The 22,573-nt window shown below is 38.3% G+C and overlaps 1 protein-coding gene across 7 annotated transcripts in view; it reads right to left on the bottom strand.

Annotated features, from left to right (window-relative positions):
• Positions 1–22,573, bottom strand: part of SHLD2 (shieldin complex subunit 2) — a 105,466-nt gene that overhangs the window by 5,833 nt on the left and 77,060 nt on the right. For 2 of the 7 annotated variants that reach the window (XM_017978940.4, XM_009009599.5), the window contains 5 exons: positions 19,591–19,785; positions 19,289–19,423; positions 14,319–14,525; positions 10,185–10,413; positions 3,256–3,371 (listed from right to left, as the gene is read on the bottom strand). In XM_017978940.4, coding sequence (XP_017834429.3) covers positions 3,256–3,371; positions 10,185–10,413; positions 14,319–14,525; positions 19,289–19,423; positions 19,591–19,785 — 882 coding nt within the window. Of the gene's footprint in view, positions 1–3,255; positions 3,372–10,184; positions 10,414–12,254; positions 12,470–14,318; positions 14,526–19,288; positions 19,424–19,590; positions 19,786–22,573 lie in introns of all 7 variants that reach the window. The other 5 variants (XM_078345380.1, XM_017978941.4, XM_009009602.5 and 2 more) reach the window with 3 other exon arrangements.

Here is a 22,573-nt window from a genome sequence, read left to right as displayed (position 1 = left end):
ACTGGTGCCTCCTGAATCACTTCCCTGTAGATGGCAGGCTTGGTATCAGAGGAACTCTCCAGAAGACACTGTTTTTACTTAAACAAGGTCAAACCCCCCACCCCACTCCTCCATCCGGAGACCAGAACCTTTTCACGTGATTCATAAAACTGTAAACCCAAAACCCTTTCATATGTGATTTCTAAAACTGTAAACCCAAAACCTTTTCAAATGTGATTCCTAAAGCTATAAATCCAAAACTCTTTTACTCGTGATTTCTAAGGCTGTAAACCTGAGATCCTTTCACGTGTAATATCTAGAGTGTAAGTCTATATAAAGGCAGAAACTTCCTTTGTTAGACAAGCTGGGTTTAGAAAAATCATTGCCCAGCTCCCAGCCGTAATAATAAACCTCTTCCTTCCCATTCAGTGTTCGAGAGCTCTGTTTCTCATGGCCGCTCCTGCTACAATCTAATCAAGGCATTTGGTAGGTTGTTCAATACCAGACTGACAGGGCACCATCAACCATGCTCAGACCATACTAACTCCCTGACAAGTACCAGTCTTTCTTGGATGGGGGCTACAGAGTCCTGGAAGACCAATGACATATTTCGGGGGGGAATGAGAATTCTCTACAATAAATAACTTCTAAGTTTGTATTTTCGGCCGGGCACGGTGGCTCAAGCCTGTAATCCCAGCACTTTGGGAGGCCGAGGAGGGTGGATCACGAGGTCAAGAGATCGAGACCATCCTGGTCAACATGGTGAAACCCCGTCTCTACTAAAAATACAAAAAATTAGCTGGGCAGGGTAATTACAGGTACATGCCTGTAATCCCAGCTACTCAGGAGGCTGAGGCAGGAGAATTGCCTGAACCCAGGAGGCGGAGGTTGCAGTGAGCCGAGATCGCGCCATTGTACTCCAGCCTGGGTAACAAGAGCGAAACTCCGTCTCAAAAAAAAAAAAAAAAAAAAAAAAGTTTGTATCTTCACTGTGATAAACTAAAAAATAACCAATATTAGCAATAATCTAGATGGTCTGATGACCACTTTATAACAATGACATTTTCACTTATCATCACAATCTAATTAATGCCAAGAAGTACAACTTCAATTGTCTCAAGAATGGACAAAATACTGAAGTATATGTGATATGAGAATAATGCTTCCCTAAGAGATAAAGACTACCTTATGCAAAAAAGAAGAGATAGCACTGAAGATATATAAATAACACTGAGAAAAGGAATGAAAATAGCCCAATGTATAAAAATAAAATAAAGAAAATGGAGGGAAAAAAAGAAGAGAGGCCGAGGCAGGTGGATCACTACGTAAAGAGATCGAGACCATACTGGTAAACAAGGTGAAACCCCGTCTCTACTAAAAATACAAAAAAAATTAGCTGGGTATGGTGGCGCATACCTGTAATCCCAGCTACTCGGGAGGCTGAGGCAGGAGAATTGCCTGAACCCAGGAGGCGGAGGTTGCAGTGAGCCGAGATCGCGCCATTGCACTCCATCCTGGGTAACAAGAGCGAAACTCCATCTCAAAAAAAAAAAAAAAAGAAGAGAGGCTTCTAAGAGAGGCTTCTAATTAGGATGTAGAAAACTAGAAAGAGTGTGGTTCCCACCCGAACAGTTACTAGAAAAAGCTGAATAAATATAAAATCATCATTTTCTTGAATATACATGAGAACCAAGGTGGTAAAATAGCCACAAAGACTGAAACATGAAGAGACAGGTGCCTCCAGGGAGATGGAACAGGAGCACAGGTTCACTTGGGGCAGGCCTTGGGAAGAAGACAGGTACTCTATACAGGCAGGAAAGAAGAATGTGATTAATTTTTATTAATAAATTAATTGCAAAAAGTCAATGAACTGCCAGTGCCACGTGCATCTGCATCCTCACAGGCTCTCCCACATGGTACTTCTCACCTCCACCAGGCGTTCACAAACGGGGGGCAGAGCAAGACATCAGAGAAAGCTTACAACTACAAAATAGAAAACACCATCCTGCCTCCCCTTTAAGGAACAAAAGCCTTCAATTGCTAGAGGAAGGACACCAAATCCTGTTGCCCCAGGGTACAGGTGAGGAGCCAATACAGATGGGGAAAGAAAAAAGAAAAAAAAATCCCTCCATCCTCAGGAAGGGTTAGAAAACCACGCTGGGTCAAACTATTAGTGGTCCCCTACGGCTGCAGCAGGGCCAGGACCACAGAAGACCCACCAAAGACACAAGGCAGAGCTCAGCTGACACTGCCACATAAGGAACAGGGCTACCGAGAAAGCACCATATACAAGGATCCTGTATAAGATTGGGGCTGGACCAGAGTCAAAAAGGAACAATCCTGCTCCCTCCCACAAGGTTAGGATGCACCAAATAACAACCAACAAAAGCTCGTGCAACTTGGGGAGGCACAAGAACATGGAGAGAAACTCTTTCTGAGGCCCAGGTGCAGAGTGAAGGGCTAAGCGGATGGTGGAGCAGTAATCCTGGGGAACCACTTCCCACTATAAGCACAAGATAATACTAGAAGAACTTGAAACCAGTCAAGACCTGAAGGTAACCAGAGAAACAACAAAATCTGAATCTAGCTCAACATATGACAAGACTTACCATCCTACTCACCCCTCACCTCCAGTAAAGGACCAGAAGAGGCATGCCTGTTTCCAGGTACAAATACTATTTTCCTCAGTTGTACTGTTCTATTTAATATGTGCAATGTTCAGCATGCAAGCAAAAATTACTAGACACCCCCCACTTAAATAAAAAACAAGAAAAACAATCCACTATTAAAAGATGAAGCAATTATGGAACCAGATTAGCTCATCAGGTTAGAGCATCTGAGGCTAATGAGAACAGGAATGGAGTTTGAATACCTGACAAATAGATTACCTTTGCTTTGTTCTTAGCCACTGACAACTAAGACATCATGGCTGAAGATCCTGCAAATCCATTCCACTGACAGTGAACTATCTTCATATATATTGTGTCATATATTCACTTACTTCACTCTTATAAAACTACAGTTAAGTAAACTAGTTTTTGTTTACCAATTGGAAATGTAGGTTAAGAAGAAATTAGGTCCCTCCCACTATTCATGTACTAACAGGTGTAAAGCAAGTCAACCTTTTAACTTACATAGGCTTATATTTCACTGAAGCTAAATTATCCTGCTTTTATATGGACAGAAAAACTCTTAAAGTACAGTGCTCTCTCTGTTCCGATACACCATTTATACTCCTAAGTAAAACAATCTCTTGATGGCACACTGATATATTACCTATCACTCTGTTGAGGCAGTCTGCAGAAATGTTGAGAAGAATTTTCTCTATCAGCTGTGATCCTACACGGATGCAAACATCATGACTTCCATCAACTACGGTCATTAAGGCTGGCCTACAAAAGAGTAAACAACATACAGTCTTCAAAAAGATTTTCAAATAAAAGAAATGCTTAAAAAAATAATTTCAGAAAGCACTTCGTTTTTATGAAGGATTAATTTCAATTCCTAAAACAACTCTAGGATGTTCTGTGACATCCTAGAAACTAAAAAGGGTTTTTTCCCCAAGAGTTTCAAATGATAAATTAATACATTTTATTTATTCTATATCTATTTTTAAATTTCAGATACCAATATAAAAATATATTAAACTAGGCTGGGCACGGTGGCTCATGCCTGTAATCCCAGCACTTTGGGAGACTGAGGCAGGCAGATCACAAGGTCAAGAGATTGAGACTATCCTGGCCAACATGGTAAAACCCCGTCTCTACTAAAAATACAAAACTTAGCTGGGCATGGTGGCATGCACCTGTAGTCCCATACTCAGGAGGCTGAGGCAGGAGAATTGCTTGAACCTGGCAGGTGGAGGTTGCGGTGAGCCGAGATCATCGTGCTACTGCACTCCAGCCTGGTGCCTGGCAACGGAGCAAGACTCTGTCTCAGAAAAAAAATATATATATATGTGTGTGTGTGTGTGTGTGTGTGTGTGTGTTTTATAAATTTTTTTTAGAAATAAAAATAATAATAAACATCACATATTTCACAATCACAATTTCAAGTTATTTTTTCTGCTGGATTCTTTCCTATCAGAAATAAACTGTTTTGCATAGCAATAAACAGGGAACTGGATTAACCATTTTAAGTGCATCCTACATCTTAATGCTATGTGGCTAATAAAAAGAATGAAGAAGATTTACAAATGCTATTAGGGAAGAAGCAACAGGATAGATTCTAAGGAATAACAATATGAATAATATTTTTCTGTCTATATGTTTCTAAAGAAAAGAATACACATGTGCTAGGATGAGCATAAGAAATCACTGGCAGGACATACAAAAAAAGCTTCTCACCAGCATGGAAGTAGCTCTGGTGGGAGAGGGTTGGATGGTAAAGGAGACTTTTGCTCATTGTTTTGTAACCTCCTATGCAGTGTGCATTTTGACTATGGCATGTGGTACCTATTTTAGAACTACATTAATTTTTTTTCTTTTTTCTTTGAGATGGAGTCTCGCTCTTGTTGCCCAGGCTAGAGTACAGTGGTGCAATCTCGGCTCACTGCAACCTCTGCCTCCCAGGTTCAAGCGATTCTCCTGCCTCATCCTACCGAGTAGCTGGGATTACAGGTGCCTGCCACAATGCCCAGCTAATTTTTGTATTTTTAGAAGAGACAGGGTTTCACTATGTTGGCTAGGCTGGTCTCAAATTCCTGACCTCAAGTGATCTGCCCACCTCAGCCTCCCTAAGTGCTGGGATTATAGCCTTGAGTCACCATGCCCGGCCAGAACTACATTAACTTTTTAAGAATAAATTGAGAACAGAATTCAGAAACAGGCTCATTAGCAGGGAAATTTAGTGTAACAGAGCTAAAACATAACTACTGATTTTCCCCCGAAAAACCTGCTTCCCCCTTTATGCACACAAAGACTCTATGTCCCTTTCTCCTTTCACTCTATGCTCCTTCCTCAGCCTCTCTCTCCCTCCATTATTTATTTCAACTAATACAAACTGCATATCTATCATGGACTGTGGTAAGCTCTGGGTATTTACTAGTGAACAAGACAAATCTGGTTCCTTCATTCAAGGAACATAAAACTGTAGCGAATTAGGAAGAAAACAAGCAGGTGTGGTGGCTTATGCCTGGAATCCCAGTGCTTTGGGATGCCAAGGTGAGGAGGACTGCTTGAGGCCAGGAGTTTGAGACAAGCCTTGGCAACGTAGTGAGACCTCATCCCTACAAAAAAATAAAAGGAAAAAGAAAGAAAATAAGCTTTTCAACAGTGGTGCCAAGATAACTAAACAGGGATGGAACAGTCTGTTCAAAAATTTATGCTGGGACAACTAGATACCACATGCAAAAGAATAAAATTAGACCCCTTCCTTATCCCATACACAAAAAATAGAAAATAAACCTAAATGTAAGAGCTAAAGCTACTAAACTCTTAGAAGAAAATATGGGAGCAAATCTCCACAACCTTGGCTTAGAAATGACACCTTTCTTAGATATGACCCAAAAGCAAATGCAATAAAAAGAAAAACAGAATAAGTAGGATATGGAGAAATTATAACCCTCAGATTACTGGTGAGAATGTAACATTGTGCAGCAATTTTGGAAAACAGTCTGGCAGTTCCTCAAATGGTTAAACAGACAGTTACCATATGACCCAGCAATTCTACCACTCTTAGATATATAACCAAGAGAAATGAACACACATGTCCACACAAAAACTTATACACAAATGTTCACAGGAGCATCATTCATAAAGCCAAAGAGTAGGAACAACCCAATTCTCCATCAACTGATGGACGGAGAAATAAACTGTGGTATATGCATACAATGCAATATTATTTTGCAGTGAAAAGGAATGAAGTACTGATACATGCTACAACATGGATGGACCTTGAAAACATAATGCTAAGTGAAGCCAGTCACAAAAAATCACATTTATGTAAAATGTCTAGAACAGACAAATCTATGGAGACAGAAAACAGATTTGTAGTTGCCATGGGTTGAAGGGCATGGGGAATGGAGAGTGACGGCTAATGAGTATGAGGCTTTGTACAGGCCTGGGTGATGAAAATGTCCTAACTGGTTGTGGTGACAGCTACACAGCCCTGGGAATATATTAAAGCCATTGAATTGTGTATTTCAGAAGATTAATTTGATGGTATATGAATTTTGCTTCAGTAAAAATGCTTTTTGGACAAGACAGTATGCAACAAATTACAATAAGCACACCCAGGCTACCCAGGCTACTATAACAGAAAGTAAAGGAGGGTGGCTAGGAAAGGCCTCTCTGATAAAGCAGCATTTAATCTAAGACATCAAGAAACCAGCCTTGTGGAGTCAGACAGAGGGAAGAAATTTGAGAACATCCTAAGGATAAAAATCAAAATGTCTGAAAAACTGAAAGAAGGCCATGTGGCTGGAGTGCCAGGTAACGGAGAGTGGCAGCACATGAGACTGCAGAGGCAATAAGTGTAAGCAAGGGGTAATCACACTGCCAGCAGGTGGAGAATGAAGGAGAGGAGGCAAGATCAGGAGGAGCCCCACCAAGAGATTGCTGGTGTGCTGGTTTTCACAAGAGGCAGTAATGACTTAGATAAGGCCAGAGTGGCTGGGTGTGGTGGCTCACACCTGTAATCCCAGAACTTTGGGAGGCCAATGCAGGCAGATCACCTGAGGTCGGTGTTCTAGACCAGCCTGACCAACCCAGAGAAACCCGAGAAACCCTATGGAGAAACCCCGTCTCTACTAAAAATACAAAATTAGCAAAGAATATGATACCTGGAGGAGAAAACCAGGGTGAAGACGTAAGTACAAACACGGAAACAGCTGTGATCTTCCAGGCAGATGTACAGAAAGAATAAGAGGAAGGACAAAGACCAGGACTTAGGATTGACCCAGCTTTTAAAGAGTGGGTAGAAGAGGCTGAGAAGGACAGGCCTGAGAGACAGGTTAAAAAGCCAGAAGCAGGTTGTTTCAAGAAGGAGGAAGTGGCCTGGCATGCTGAATGTAACTGAGAGCCAGTCAGAGGGGGGAAAGAAGTATCCATGCTTCAGGCAACATCAAATGTGTCAGTAACTTCGACAAAAGCAGCTTCTGCGGCATGGTGGGAATAGAATGGAATAACTGAAGTGAACCTGGAAACATAAAAGGGGAGAGAGGATATATTTACAACTCTTCATCAAAGTTTGGCTGGGTATAAAACAGAATCAAAAAATGAAGGAATATGGGGGTAATGTAATCTTAGTGGATGATTTTGGTTTTTAATATAAGAAGTATGGGAGTGTGTTTATAGACTGGTAAGAATAATCGATTAGGAGGGGTAATAACTGAAGATTATGAAAGAAAAACAAAACAGGGTGCAGAAACCAAGGAAGAGTTCAATCACCACAAATAACTCTATAAACCTAGCTCAGACTTCTCTTGCAAATTGTGTTTCTGTACATCTAACCACTTTCCAACTTGTTATCCCTCAGCAACTCAAGCTCAATAGGATTAGGTTACTCGTTTTAATAAATAATCTTACTGTTCACCCACTTGTCAGTAATGCATAATGTACCTGTGGCTCCCTCTTTACCTACTACTCTATCACTACTTCTTATCAACACTATTTTCCAACCATTCTCAAATCTGTTCACTTCTTTCCATTCCCACCACTTCCTCTCTAGTCAAGCTACCATCATCTCTCCTCCAAAATAAGCCAACAGCCTCTTACCTCTTTTCTGCACTAGCTTCGTTTTAATCCACTCTCCAATGTGCAGCTAAACTCACTTCTGATTAAGAGAATTTGGTGGAAGTAATGCTACATGACTTCTGAGGCTAGATAACAAAACGATTGGCTTCCACCTGGAACCCTCTTTCTTGCCTTTTCTACTCTGGGGAAATAAGCTGCCACCTTGTGAGAACATGCAGGCAGCCTGTGGAGACACCCAAGTGAAGAGGAACTCAACTTGCTAGCCATATGAATGAACCACTTTGGAAATGAATCCTCCAACCCCAGTCAAGTCTTCAAATGACTGCAAGCCTACGCCTTGACTACAGACTACAACCACTTGAGAGACCCAAACATTTCCTAGTGCTGCCTAAATAGGAGCCTTAACTGCGATTTGACCTGCCGGGTTTTGTGGTTTTGTTTTGTTTTGGTTTTTTTTTTGCTTCTAGAACAGAAAAATAAATGTATTTCTGGTGTTCCAAAAATGTAAATTTGAATATCCTATAGAAACATTGTTAAAAATGGTATTTGAGTTCTAGGATAGCTTTAAGAACAGGAACTGTGCTATCTACATATTCATTTAACAAATGTCTGTGACCTCATATGCGACTCCAGTGCAGTATCTAATGTTGCTCGACTCCAATGCAGTATCTAATGTTGCTTCCACTGGAAAATCAGCTCCAAGTTACAACCAATGTAAAATATGATCAACTCACTCACAGTTTGGGACTGTTATGCCACACAAATGTTCATTAAGTGTTTCTTAAATAGACTACCAAGCTTCTTGGGCACAGTAAGTCTACTTAGATCAAGCAGTATGACAGTCACAGTAAATATGTGATATGTGAACATATATGGATCCCTAATAAATATTTGAGCCTTAGAAAAATAATCAATGAGAATTTTCTCTTATTCAGTTTGCTGACTGATATATGTAGATGCCTTTGGAGTCACATACTTGGTTTGTGAAGGGAGTTTGTTAATTTCAATATTTTCTTTTCAAGGAAGCCACATAATCTGGACTCTAAACCTAACAACTTAAAGGCTTTTAAATAAATAAAAAATAATTCTTGCCTTAACATCACCAATCCACCCTCTAGCAAGACAACAAACTAGCACTACATCTTTCATGTGGTATAGTTTAGGAAGAGATCTTACATACCCCATACTAGTTATGCCATAATCAGGTGATACTGATCTGTGAAGTCCTTCTCTTGAACAGTCGTTTTGTAAAGCAAAGATTCAAAGGCCCTCCTACCCATAATGAATAGTATTGAGCAACATTTGTGTCCAATAAATGCGTATATTGAATAGAAACATTTGGAATGATATAAATAAGTTACCTATACATACTTTTGAGGGGACTTAACTATTAATAAATCAATGTTTGTTACATATCATGCATTTTGTGTTTTGACTTTAAGGTAGGTCTCACTCTGTTGCCTAGGATGGAGTGCAGTGGTACAAACATTGCTCACTGTAACAATCCATCTCCTGGGCTCAAATGATCCTCCTGCCTCAGTCTCCCAAGTAACTGGGATTACAGGCCTATGTCACCATGCCCAGCTTTCTTTTTTTTTTTGGTAGACATAGGGTTTTCCTATGTTTCCCAGGCTGGTCTTAAACCCCTGGGTTCAAGCAATCTGCTCACCCCAGCTTCCCAAACTGCTGGGATTACAGGCGTGAGCCACCACACCCAGCCTACCATGGATCTGAATTCAATTTTCTTTTCCAAAAAAGCAACTTTCACAGTAATAGCAAAATTCATTCACTTATTTATAACAAATATAATATCTGTAAAGGGAAATAAGGTTTACAAATTAAGCTTCTATAACTTTTCTTGAAGAATGACATGTTAACGTATGAAATATATCTGCATTTAGTTTGTAGATCCTGCAGTATTTAGAAATAATCAGAAGAAGCATAAAATGCTGAGTACTATTTTGTAAACACATGTAATTTGTAAGGTAAAATGAAAAATATTATCTGAGCTTCTGACTACCTACTATTCAAAAAACAATGTGTTTTTCACTGAGCTGGTTAGCAGTTTTACCATACAACATTTATTTGCTATCTTTAATTTCTAAGGTAAAGGTGGGAAAACAGGTTAAATGTCTTACTAGCTTCCACGACAACTCAGGGGTGAGATCATATGATACTTTTAGCCTTTAAATTCTAATTATATGTTAAGGTGGGAAAATGAATTATTTATGAGCCACTTAGATCCAGGTTAAAAAGTAAACCATGGAAAATGTTTCTTCAGTACAGCTGTTTAAAGACAATAAAATCTCCAGATTCCTGCTTTAAGAAATTCCTATAACAATTCCTGGGAAATTTTTGCTTCTATAAATAGCTATCTATCACATGGGGAAAATTTTATTCTCTTTGACTAGTTCTAGTTAATCGTTTTTAGAAAGTAAGGGTTTACAGAACTGATTTTTCCAGATCTATAATCATTATTTTTCATCAAATTGGCTTGCTTAGTTGCCTTACCTATAGTACGTTTTCTTCATAGTAAATGGCAAGCAGCTAAGACATTGTTTGTAGATCCTGTTCTCATCTGTTTCTAGTTCCGATCCACATTTTGCACAGCCAGTATACACGATGTTGGGAAGAGAAGAGAAAATACTCTTCAGAGAACTGTGAACATTTAGAGCTATCTTCTGAGCTGCTGTAATAGGAAATGCCAGCTCTGAAATCTGGGCTTTAATTAGAACCACTCCTATAAAAGACAAACATATATTTTAAATTATTGGGCCAAAATTATAACTTTAATTTACAAACATGGCTAGTTTTAGAGTTGATTTACAGTCACCTACAGTAAACGGATAGACTGAGGTCTTGTTCTTGGTCTTCCTTACTGTTTTCCTAGAATCTAAGGGCAGGGGAGCCTGGCTGCAACTGAGAGCAGGTTTACTTGGCTAATTTGGCTGAACATGTGGGTGTTTCCTTCCTCCCCATCCTCTGGAATCTTGCAAAATAAGTTCAATAACTCCTTCAGAAAAAAATCCCTTCAAATACTTGACACTAGCTAACACGTCCTCTCTCCTTGTCCTGTCTTCTGTCTTTTTAATTGATCATAGTCAAAAGCCAAATAGGAAGTGAGTTTTTCTTCTCTCTACCTAAAAATGTCAATAGCTTGTCCTCTTTTACACTTTTTTCCAACTTCCCACTCATCATCATCTATATACTCTGGGTGTGGCTTACAGCTGAAAGTTCTCATTTATTATTCGTTTCTCAGGTGACTCAGGAGAAACCTCAAGCATATTCATTCACTACTGATGGCTCATCCACTCATAGGTAAAGAAATACTGAACATTATTTCTCCTAAACATTATTTTTTCCCAATTTACTTTTGTCTTACTGTGTACTGGTGAGGTCTATGAGTTTTCCGAGCATTATTCTCCCTTTCTCTCCATAGTCAGTTTAAAGGCTTCTTTAAGCATCAAGCCTTCAAATTTGTTCTCCTTCGTCATCCTCTTAGAAGTCAGAACACTCCAGTCAAGAACTAATCATTCTGGTCTCCTATTGTTTTCTGGTTATCTCTTTCAGAGTCCAGTTAATAATGAGTCTCCTGTTCTTAACTTCTTCCATTTGCTTTAGTCTGTCAATGCCCAAAGATGGTATTCATCATCACATATGTATCACATATCCCTACATGAGTTAGGAGTGGGTAACAATCGAATATGTAACAAACTGTAGAAGACTGAATACCACATCTTTCCAAAGACATGTTGAATCACCAAAAAATTATTTTTTGTTTTTTTGTTTTGATACAGTGTCTCACTCTGTCGTCCAGGCTGGAGTGCAGTGGTGCAATCTTGACTGCAGCCTCAACCTCCCTGGGCTCAAGTGATCCTCCCACCTCAGCTTTCTTAGCTGGACTACAAACACAAGCCACCATACCTGTCTAATTTTTATATTTTTTATAGAGATAGGGATTTGCCATGGTGCCCAGGCTGACCTCCAACTCACAGGCTCAAGCCATCCACTCTTCTTAGCCTCCCAGAGTGCTGGGATTACAGGCTTGAGCCAATGTGTCTGGCCTAAAAAATTATTTTAAAAAAAAATTCAATTTTTATTTTAGATTCAGGGGGTACATGTGCAGGTTTGTTACATGGGTATATCATCACCCAAGTAGAGTCTCCTGTAGTAAGCAGAGTACCCAACAGTTTTTCAACCCTTGCTCTCCTCCCTCCACTCAAAACATCCTTTTTTTTTTTTTTGAGACAGAGTCTCACTGTGTCACCCAGGCTGGAATGCAGTGGCACAATCTCGGCTCACTGCAACTTCCACCTCCTGGGTTCAAGCGATTTTCCTGCCTCAGCCTCCCAAGTAGCTGTAACTACAGGCACCCGCCATCACACCCAGCTAATAGAGACAGGGTTTCACCACATTGGCCAGGGTCTTGAACTCCTGACCTCAAATGATCCACCCATCTCAGCCTCCCAAAGTGCTGGAATTACAGGCGTGAGCCATCCCACCCAGCCTCAAAAATTCTTAATAATTCAATAATTTTAAAAGAATGTTCACATAATCCTATCATTTTATAAATTTACACACCTCTTGAATTAAAAGGTCATGCTGAATGTGGACTCTACTTTCAAGGGGGTCACTCCCACTGAGCACTGAAATTCTGCTGGCGGTAAGATGAGGCACTGGGTAAGCATCTTCATTTCTTTACAAGGACTCAGGCCTAGCTTCATCCCCCTCTGTTGAGCAAGCAGACTCTCCTAGGAAATGCTCCCATGCTGATCTCTCTTTCTCCTTTTATTTAACTATAAAACAGGTTAGGAAAAAAGTTGCTTCTATTTTCACATTCTCTCTCCATTTTTGCCTTAAAAACACATATACTATGACAGAAACTGAATTCAGCCCTTATAGCTGAACATAGTTCAGAGAATGAACTAGGCTAAAAGAGAATGAAAAAGGCTAACTGGGCCTCTGTGAACAAAGCCTCTGAAGGACTAATTTTAACAGCACAGTTCTGGCATGGCTTCCCAATGAGGAACACACCTCCAGGATTTCCAAGAACACACACAATTCCTGGACACATGCTCAAACAAGTGGGGGATATATCCTCAGAACCTTCCATCATCAGCGTGATGGCTGCCTATTCTGTTGTTGTCCATGATGTTATTTCTTTTCTTTTTTTTTTTTTGAGACGGAGTTTCGCACTTGTTACCCAGGCTGGAGTGCAATGGCGCAATCTCGGCCCACCGCAACCTCCGCCTCCTGGGTTCAGGCAATTCTCCTCCCTCAGCCTCCCAAGTAGCTGGGATTACAGGCACATGCCACCATGCCCAGCTAATTTTTTTAATATTTTTAGTAGAGACAGGGTTTCACAATGTTGACCAGGATGGTCTCAATCTCTTGACCTTGTGATCCACCCGCCTTGGCCTCCCAAAGTGCTGGGATTACAGGCTTGAGCCACCGCGCCCAGCCCCATGATGTTATTTCTAAGTCCTAATTCTAGGACTTCAATCCTAGCAGATAACTGTTTTGTATAAGCAGTAAATAACAAAGTTGACTTCTCCATGGTGACAAGCTAAACATCTCTGCAAAGTAATGTAGCTCCTCAACTGTGTCTGGCATTCCTTCCTGTGGTGACCACATCTATATGTCTGTGGTGTTTGAGGAGCAGAGCACTGGAGGGGCACATAAATATGAAACTAGCTTGGAACTTACATGATGCTATAACATTACCCAAGATTTTACCAGTTAGTATAAATCTAGAGTCTTTCATGGCCATAAGCAACTTCCATTTTTGAAAGTGGTATGAAAAGTTATAGTATAAAAGCTTATAAATTCTCTATATCTGTGTTTATCTTCCAGAAATATTATTACTTTAAATTGTCTGCTAGTATTAGTAAATGTTTCAGTGCAGAACTAGGAATAAGGAGTTCTTCTCTGAGAATGAAATCTGTATTCAATTAAAGGTTGGGTTTTTTGAGAGGTGTTACCTTTGTTTTCTACCTGTATTCTCCTTAGTGTAGTTTTATGATATAACAAAGCTAACCTGTAATCATATATTGGAAAACATATATACATACATATGTGAATTAACCCAACTAGTAAAATTTTAATCTGGCATTTGGCCAAGATAATGTAAGAAACTGAATTTACACTCCCACTTGTGATATAATAAAAAATAAGTATTTGTTCTTTGTCCCTGGTTCCTGGCACACAGTTCCTAAAACTCTAGTTATTTGCAAATATTTATATTTCATTTTTATATAGAATTATATACATTTTTACTTTTGCTTATATTAAAACTAACAGTGGGCTGGGTGTGGTGGCTCATGCCTGTAATCCCAGCACTTTGGAAAGCCAAGGCAAGAGGATCACGTGAGTCCAGGAGTTTGAGATCAGACTCTGCAACATAGGGAGACTCTGTCTCTACAAAAAAAAAATAGCTGCGTGTGTGGTATGCACTGATGGTACGCACTAGCTTTCCCTTCTTTCCCCAGCTACTCGAAAGGCTGAGGTGGGAGAATCACTTAAACCTGGGAGGTGAAGGCTGCAGTGAGCCATGTTCACACCACTGGATTCCAGCCCGGGCAACAGAGCAAGACCCTGTCTCAAAAGAAATAAAAATGGCAAAATTTACATATATAAAGATCTTACCTGAACACTTATCTTCTAGGTGGGTTGCCAAGTCTGATATATTCACAAAGGAGGGCGTATTTTTTTGAAATTTTGCTTTAAATGTAATTGCCCTTTTATCATCATCAAACAAGCATTCACAGGATGACCAAGGTGTTGTATGCAATTCTAGGTTTTCTAGTGCGTAATTGCGTTGAACAAAAAGATATTTAAATTCCCAAATATAACCTTAAACAAAAACAATAAAAACAAAAGTTACCAAAAAGGAAAAAGTCTTGGCTTAGTATCAGATTAAATAGATTGATCTGATTAAGTCAGTTGAATACTAAATAATCTTTTACCACCAAAGAATTTGGGTATAAAAAGACAAAATATGAATGGTGCATTAAGACAACATAAGGATGATAGAGATTTTTTTTCTTTTTTTGAGATGGAGTCTTATTCTGTCAACCAAGAGTGCAGTGGCGCAATCTTGGCTCACTGCAACCCCCGCCTCCCAGATTCAAGCGATTCTCCTGGCTCAGCTTCCTGAGTAGCTGGGATTACAGGCATATGCCACCACTCCCAGCTAATTTTTGTATTTTTTGGTAGAGATGAGGTTTTTGATCTGCCCACCTCGGCCTCCCAAAGTGCTGGAATTACAGGCATGAGCCACATGCCTGGCCACTAAAGATAATTTTAATAAAATATTTTCTGAAGATTCTTTGCCCTCCTGAATGTTCATCATTTATCATAACCGACCGCTTTACAGAGTAGCAAATTCTCCTGCATGTTTCTATAGGTAAAGTTTTGATTTGTTTTGTTAAAGAAAGGACACTGAAATCAACCCAAGTCTAATATTTCACTCATATTTCAATACCTCAGTTATGTTACTTAGATAACTTCTCTAGAACAAAAAGCATTTAGACACAATAGCACCTATTTTTAACTCTCAGTAACAATTCTAATTTTTAAACCCACAGTAACACAGACCTTGCCCAATATTCATACTCTGTATTAGTAAATTCAATTTTAAAATTATAATAAAACAAAAGAGTGTTTCTTAGCATTAATTTTTCTGATAACATCAGCTGTCTTTTTAGCTTAGCACTTACTTCAGGCCATAAATCTTATTTACTATACCTACTAATCTCCTTAGTTTCTTTCACTGGAGTTTTTTTTTTGGTAGGAAATTATAAAACATGTCAGTAAATCTTAAAGACAGAGCATCACTAGCTAGAACTAAAGCATATATTCCAAGTTATTGCTTAAAACCAATCAATAAAATGGCTTTCTTGTCTTATTACAAAATACATGCTTAGAAAAGTAAGCTAACAGAAGCCAAGAAAATAAACGTATAGCAGCCATAATCTCAATACCCTAAACATCCTAATAAATAATCTCAACACCCTAAATAAACATTTTAGTGGACAACCAGTTGTTTAGGATTTTATTTATTGAAATTAATTTAATATGTCAAATATAGTTTTATATGTGTGTATTATTCTACATTGCTTTTAAATATTACATAATATGCCACTGTCCAGACCAAAATCTTAAAAATTATTACAGCAAGCCTCTATTTTGAGAGACTCTGGTTGTTTATTTTTCACTATTAAACATGATACCATAATAAACCCATTTTTAGCTACATCTTTATGATAAATTCCTAGAGCTATAATTATTGAACGAAAGTACCCCCAATTTTTTCATATCAATTGTCAGTTATCCACAAGAAAGGTTCTGTCAATTTGCATTTCCAATAGTTGATGATAGCAGCAATTTTCCCATACCTTCTCTAACAATTTCTTAAAAGAAAAATCATCTATCATTATTAGTTTGTGTGTTTTCAGTTACTTGTAAGAACAATGTTTCCATATATTTAGTGGCCATTTTTTTCTTTTTTTGAGACGGAGTTTGGCTCTTGTTGCCCAGGTTGAGTGCAGCGGCGCAATCTTGGCTCACTGCAACCTCCGCCTCCCAGGTTCAAGCGATTCTCCAGCCTCAGCCTCTTGAGTAGCTGGGATTACAGGCTTGTACCACCACGCCCAGCTAATTTTGTATTTTTAGTAGAGATGGGGATTCTCCAAGTTGGTCAGGCTGGTCTTGAATTCCCAACCTCAGGTGATCTACCCACCTCAGCCTCCCAAAGGGTTAAGATTACCAGCGTGAGCCACCATGCCTGGCCCTAATGACTATTTTTATTTCTTCTTTAGGGACTTGCCTGCTCATATCCTTTCCCCATTTATCTCTATACATATATGTCTTTTGCTGACTGCATTATTTTCTGACAATGGAATTGTCTTTCTTTTTTTTGGTTGCCTTTCAATTCTGTATATGGTAGTTTATAATAGTTACTGTTGCTGCATTTTATGTAACCTACCAACCTTTGTGTTACAAATAAGTTTGCCTATATTTTCTTCTACTATTCATTGTTTCATTATTTTTATATTTGAATCTTTAATGCATCCGAAATTCATTTTGGCACAAATATAAAGTATAAATTTAATTCCATTTTTTCTCAAATTGTTAGCTACATTTTCCAAACATTATTCTTTTATTTTAAAAAGCAAACGATTTTAATTTTATTTTTAATTATAAAATAAAATAAATTTATTGTAAAATATTTAAACAGTAAAAGAAAAGGGAGGTAACAGTGAAACGAGACTGACCACATTTTAATAAGCTGGCTAATAGGTATTTAAGTTCATTATGCTTAGTATTCTCTCTACTTTTGTATATGCTTGAAGGCTTTAGAATAAAAGTTTTTAAAAGTAAATGCAGATGCTCACATATACATAAAATTCAAACTAAAGGTATAAAGAAAAAAGGTTGGGCGCAGTGGCACATGCCTGTAATCCCAACACTTTGGCAGTCCGAGGTGGGCGCATCACCTGAGGTTGGGGGTTCAAGACCAGCCTGAGCAACATGGAGAAACCCCATTTCTTTCTTCTACCATACAGAAATAACCACTGCTATCATTCTGGTATAGATATATATTTCCAGATTTTTAAATGTACATACATAGTTATAGATCCATTTTTATTAAAATGAGATCCTATTATATATAGGGTTTTCTTGAAAATCTTAACTTATATAAACATAAAAATAATATTTATTATATGTTAACATAATATATTTTCTATACATGAAGTTTTATAATCCACTTTTTTTTTTTAGATGTGACAGGGTCTTACTGTGTTGCACAGGCTGGTCTTGAACTCTTGGGCTCAAGCAATCCACTCTCCTCAACCTCCCAAAGTACTGGGCTAACAAGTATGAGTCACTGCACCTGGTCTATAATCTACTTTTTAAACTAAATAATACATTACATACATCTTTCTAAGCTAATGAATATACACACATTTTTGGTTATGAATATCTTTATGTATTCGCCCAGACCACAAATGATTCCCTTAACTGTTTTCCCATCTACTGAAATAAGCTCAAACTCTCATATTTGTATTGTGTGACCCTGTCTTCCTGGTAACAGTTTTTTAAATCAAATTTACTCTGGGCAATCAGATTTTCTTTGCTGGGAATTTGGAAATGGAGCTGGTCTCTACAAAAGTAAAATCAGGAAATAAAAACCTTCAAAATTGGTATTTTTCTCTTAAAAAGATGAATGTGAGATATTGAAGTAGACGTTAAAACTTTAAAATGCATAAAACATATAAAAAAAGAAAAGAAAAATATGAAACCATCAGGTCTCATTAAGAAAACTTTAAAACGATGGTTATAAATAAAGGTGTGCTGGATGAATTAATGCACAAAGAATAACAACATCTTAATTCCTGGATTCATATGTTTTTAATACTAACCTAAACACCATAGAATCACCTACAGACTACTGTCATTTCTTCCCTATTAACCAAAAAACTATTAACTTTAAAAGAATATTCACATTACATGGAGCAATCTGCTTTGTTATGGCTCCACTATACCAGTGACCCACATTCTTGTGTAGCATGCACTAGACTCGTGTTCTAGGCTATGGTGCTCAATGATCATAGTCTATCATTGATACGTGTTTGTCAGCTTGCTCAACCAAACAAACATCTGTCCCTGTTTGATCTTAACATAAAAGTCAAAAGTTAGATTTATCTCAAATCCTAGTCACAGCTATTAATGATTAAGAGAGACAATGTGACAGATCCTACCTCCAAATAACGATTTGGCAGGCAGAAGTTTGGAAAGAGACATTAACTCTTTCAGGTAAAAAACAATAAGTAATATACTGAATCAATCTCTAAATTAATTTAGCAGGGAAAAATAACTCATAAGCCACAAATGAAACTGTCTTTGACTGTTACAACTAAAGGATCTCACGATAGCAAAGGGAAGATATTATATTATTTTAATGAAATATCAATTCCATTTAATTCAATATACCATAAATAATTTATGCTTTAAAGAAAAACATAATCATGGGTCATATTTTAATGAACATATGTATACAGTTATAGAGGACATAACTTGTCCTCTATATGTTCATTAAAATGTTTAATGAACATATTTTAACTGAACATTCTAAGAATGCCTAAAAGTGCATGCTTTTAAAACAACTATAATAAAAACATGAAACTAATTTATTGAACAGTAATTGTGACTTGAAAGAGTTAAGGTAACTTCCCTGAAATCTGCGTTATAACCAGAGAGTTTATTTATTGGAGTACTTTGGCTGAAAAAAATTGTAGAAGCTTCTCCAGAACTAAATGTCTAAAGAACATTATTTGGAGGAGGTAAGATCTTCACTAAAAAGGTAAAGCAGTGTATCTGGGAATAAATTTAAACTTTTATTTCACCACCATTAATTATTGAGGACTTATTCAATAACTGAATTGCTACAAGAGATACAAAATTTTAACAGAAGACATTTGACAGAAGATTCAATCATGATCACTTGTATTTCGAATGCTGTCTAGTCTCCCAAGATTTTCTCCATCTCGGGTTCATAAACATTAATCATTTACTGAAATATAAATAGGATAAATTCTTTTTGGTGTGTTTACCTTTTTTCCTTTGAAGTTGAGGGTACCAGGCTGCTCCAGGACCCCATAACACAAGCACATAATGTTGATCTTGGGCCTGTTCCACTGTTAACATAACTTTTTTCTGCTTCTGTCCTCTATAACTGTATACTGCCTCTGGAAAAGGAAAATGAGTATCTTAGTTGGCATTACTCTATCATATGTGATACCATACTTTAATAGCTGATGATACATATATGGTGATAACCAAATGGTACACTAAGATGGTCTCGTATCTTAATTTTTCCATAATCTACAATTAAGGAGGCAGTCAAAATGTTTACCTGTCAGTACAGTAAAATTAACAACTCTTAGTACTGCGTGGACTAATATGTCAGGCTGAAGGTGCTCCAACTCTACAAAGTCTATACTGTTCACCCTCTGAGGCCGCCTTGGAGGAAGATCTCTGAGGTAGGAATGCTCTGAGGACACATATGCCAGTAAGTCTTGAAGTACAACAACACTAACTACACTGGAATCTAAGGAAGAAAAAACAGACAGACAGACAAAAGATGACAACATTATATTTTTATTGACAAAATAGTATTTTTTAGAACTGTATTTTATGTTGTAAAATATGATTAGATATACAACATGGTTTTGTTTTCTCTAAAACATGTATAATAGCTAAGTCTTGAATCAGTTTAGATATAAAAATAAACTTGGTATTTTTAACCAATGGAAATGGAATTATTTACTATCCCCAAAAAGCTTGTGCTGTTCCCTTACTTCTCTACTTTGTTAATAACATCAATTTTTCTATCAATAAACCAAACACAAAATGTCTGTTCTTTTTGACTCCACCACCCTGTAACAGCCAATCAGTTCCCCAAGACTTGGAGTCTGATTTGATCCTGCTTTCCTAACTATCCCAGCCTCTGCCATTCTTCTCCAAGCCCCTGGGGACTTCGCTTCTGAAACGAGCTCAGAGCCACCTCTTTGATTCTCTCCCTAAGCATGTCTTACTCTTTCCACAGCAAGGCCTCTGTTCCCACCAATTTCCAGCTGCAAGGCTGTCACTCTCTTTTCTCCCTACCCAATAGCACATAGAATGATGACCACTATAGACTCACAGTGCTGCTTCTTTCCCTGAGCTCAGAATGCTTTTTTCCCTGAGCTCAGAACAATTTACATTGTAATATTTTTCAAGTGTTCAATTGGTTATTTAATTCTTCAGTTATTATGTCTTTTAAATGTTTTTCTCTTTCCTGTCTCATATTCTCTCTCACTTTTTAAATTAAGGTATAGTTTATATACAATAAGATGCATATATTTTCATGTATAGGTTGATGAGTTTTACTGATTAAATTTTAATTTATCTGAAGAGAAGTATGTTTGAGTACGTGATTGATTGCTGACCAAAATAAGATATTGCTAATAAACACTTAAGTACTTTTTAGAAAGCAGAGTCCATAAACTGATTTGTGATTCTTCTTTCCTTCCTTTAGGCAGTAAAAGGGATGCTGTGTTTTGTTTTTCCTGAGAAACAAAACTGACCGTGTTTTAATTAGCTGGCTAATATGTACTTAAATTCATTATGATTTGTATTCTCTCTAGTTTTGTATAGGCTTGAAGGCTTTTACTTAAAAGTTTTTAAAAGTAAATGCAGATTGGCCGGGCACGGTAGCTCACACCTGTAATTCCAGCACTTTGGGAGGCCAAGAGGAGGATTGCCTGAGATCAGGAGTTTGAGACCAGCCTGGTCAACATGATGAAACCCCATCTCTAATTAAAAAAAAAAAAAAAAAAATTGAGCACTTAGAAAAGGGTCTTCGTGACGAACGATCCAAGATGGCTGATCGCTAACATCTTGGGACTGCAGCTCCCAGTGAAAGTGTAGAGAATGAGAGGATGCCACACTTTCAGACAAATTTTGATCACTCATGGAGCAGAAGACTCCCAGTGGAGGAGCTGCACGGGTCACCAGCACGACTCTTGTGGCCGGCGCAGCAGTTTCACCGGCACCTCGGCGCGGCAGCTCTCAGTGCAGAGTAAACGGGTCTGGTTTCCCTTCTGACAGAGGTTTGGAGGAGCCACACGGGTCACCAGCGTGACTCTTGTGGCCGGCGCAGCAGTTGTGCCGGCACCTCAGTGTGGCAGCTCTTGGTGCAGAGTAAACAAACTGGTTCCCCTTCTGACTGAGGTTTGGGGCTCTGGGAAGGCAGAGTCACCTATTACGGACCCAAGAAGGAAGCCAGACTGGAGATTCCAGGGCAGAAAAGCACCATCAGTCTTAACGCCGCTGTTTTGGCTGGCACAGTGGGTTGCTCATATTTCGGCCCTGGGAATTAACAACTTGGACATCCACTCAGAGAACTAATTTGAAAGCTGGTAATTACAAAGACTACAGGTGGATAGATTTACAATGATGGGAAGAAACCAGCATAAAAAGGCTGAGAATACTCAAAATCAGAACGCCTCTCCCTCTAAAGAGAATCACAGTTCCTCATCAACAAAGGAACAAGACTTGATGGAGAACGAGCACATCCCATTAACAGAATCAGGCTTCAGAAGATGGATAATAAGAAACTTCTGTGAGTTAAAAGAACATGTTGTAGCCCAATGTAAAGAAACTAAGAACTTTGAAAAAAGGTTTGACGAAATCCTAATGAGAATAGACAACTTAGAGAGGAATATAAGTGAATTAATGGAACTGAAGAATACAATACAGGAACTCCAAGAAGTATGCACAGGTTTAAACACTCAAATTGTTCAAGCAGAAGGATATCAGAGGTCGAAGTCCAACTTGATGAAATAAAATGACAAGACAAGATTAGAGAAAAAAGGATAAAAAGGAATGAGCAAAGTCTCCAAGAAATGTGGGAATATGTGAAAAGACCAAATTTACGTTTGATAGGTGTACCTGAATGTGACGGAGAGAATGAATCCAAGCTGGAAAATATTCTTCAGGATATTATTCAGGAAAATTTTCCTAAACTAGCAAAGCAGGACACTATTCAACCCCAGGTAATACAGAGAACACCACAAAGGTATTCCTCAAGAAGAGCAACCCCAAGGCACATAATCGTTAGATTCACCAGGGTTGAAACGAAGGAGAAAATACTAAGGGCAGCCAGAGAGAAAGGTCAGGTTACCCACAAAGGCAAGCCTATTAGATTTATTGGAGATCTCTCAGCGGAAACCCTACAAGCCAGAAGTGAGTGGGGGCCAATATTCAACATCCTCAAAGAACAGAACCTTCAGCCCAGAATTTCATATCCAGCCAAACTAAGTTTCACAACTGAAGGAAAAATAAAATCTTTTATG

Source organism: Callithrix jacchus, chromosome 12 (genome assembly GCF_049354715.1).
Source record: "Callithrix jacchus isolate 240 chromosome 12, calJac240_pri, whole genome shotgun sequence".
Lineage (NCBI taxonomy): Eukaryota > Metazoa > Chordata > Mammalia > Primates > Cebidae > Callithrix > Callithrix jacchus.
This window is presented reverse-complemented; position numbering and strand designations above follow the sequence as displayed.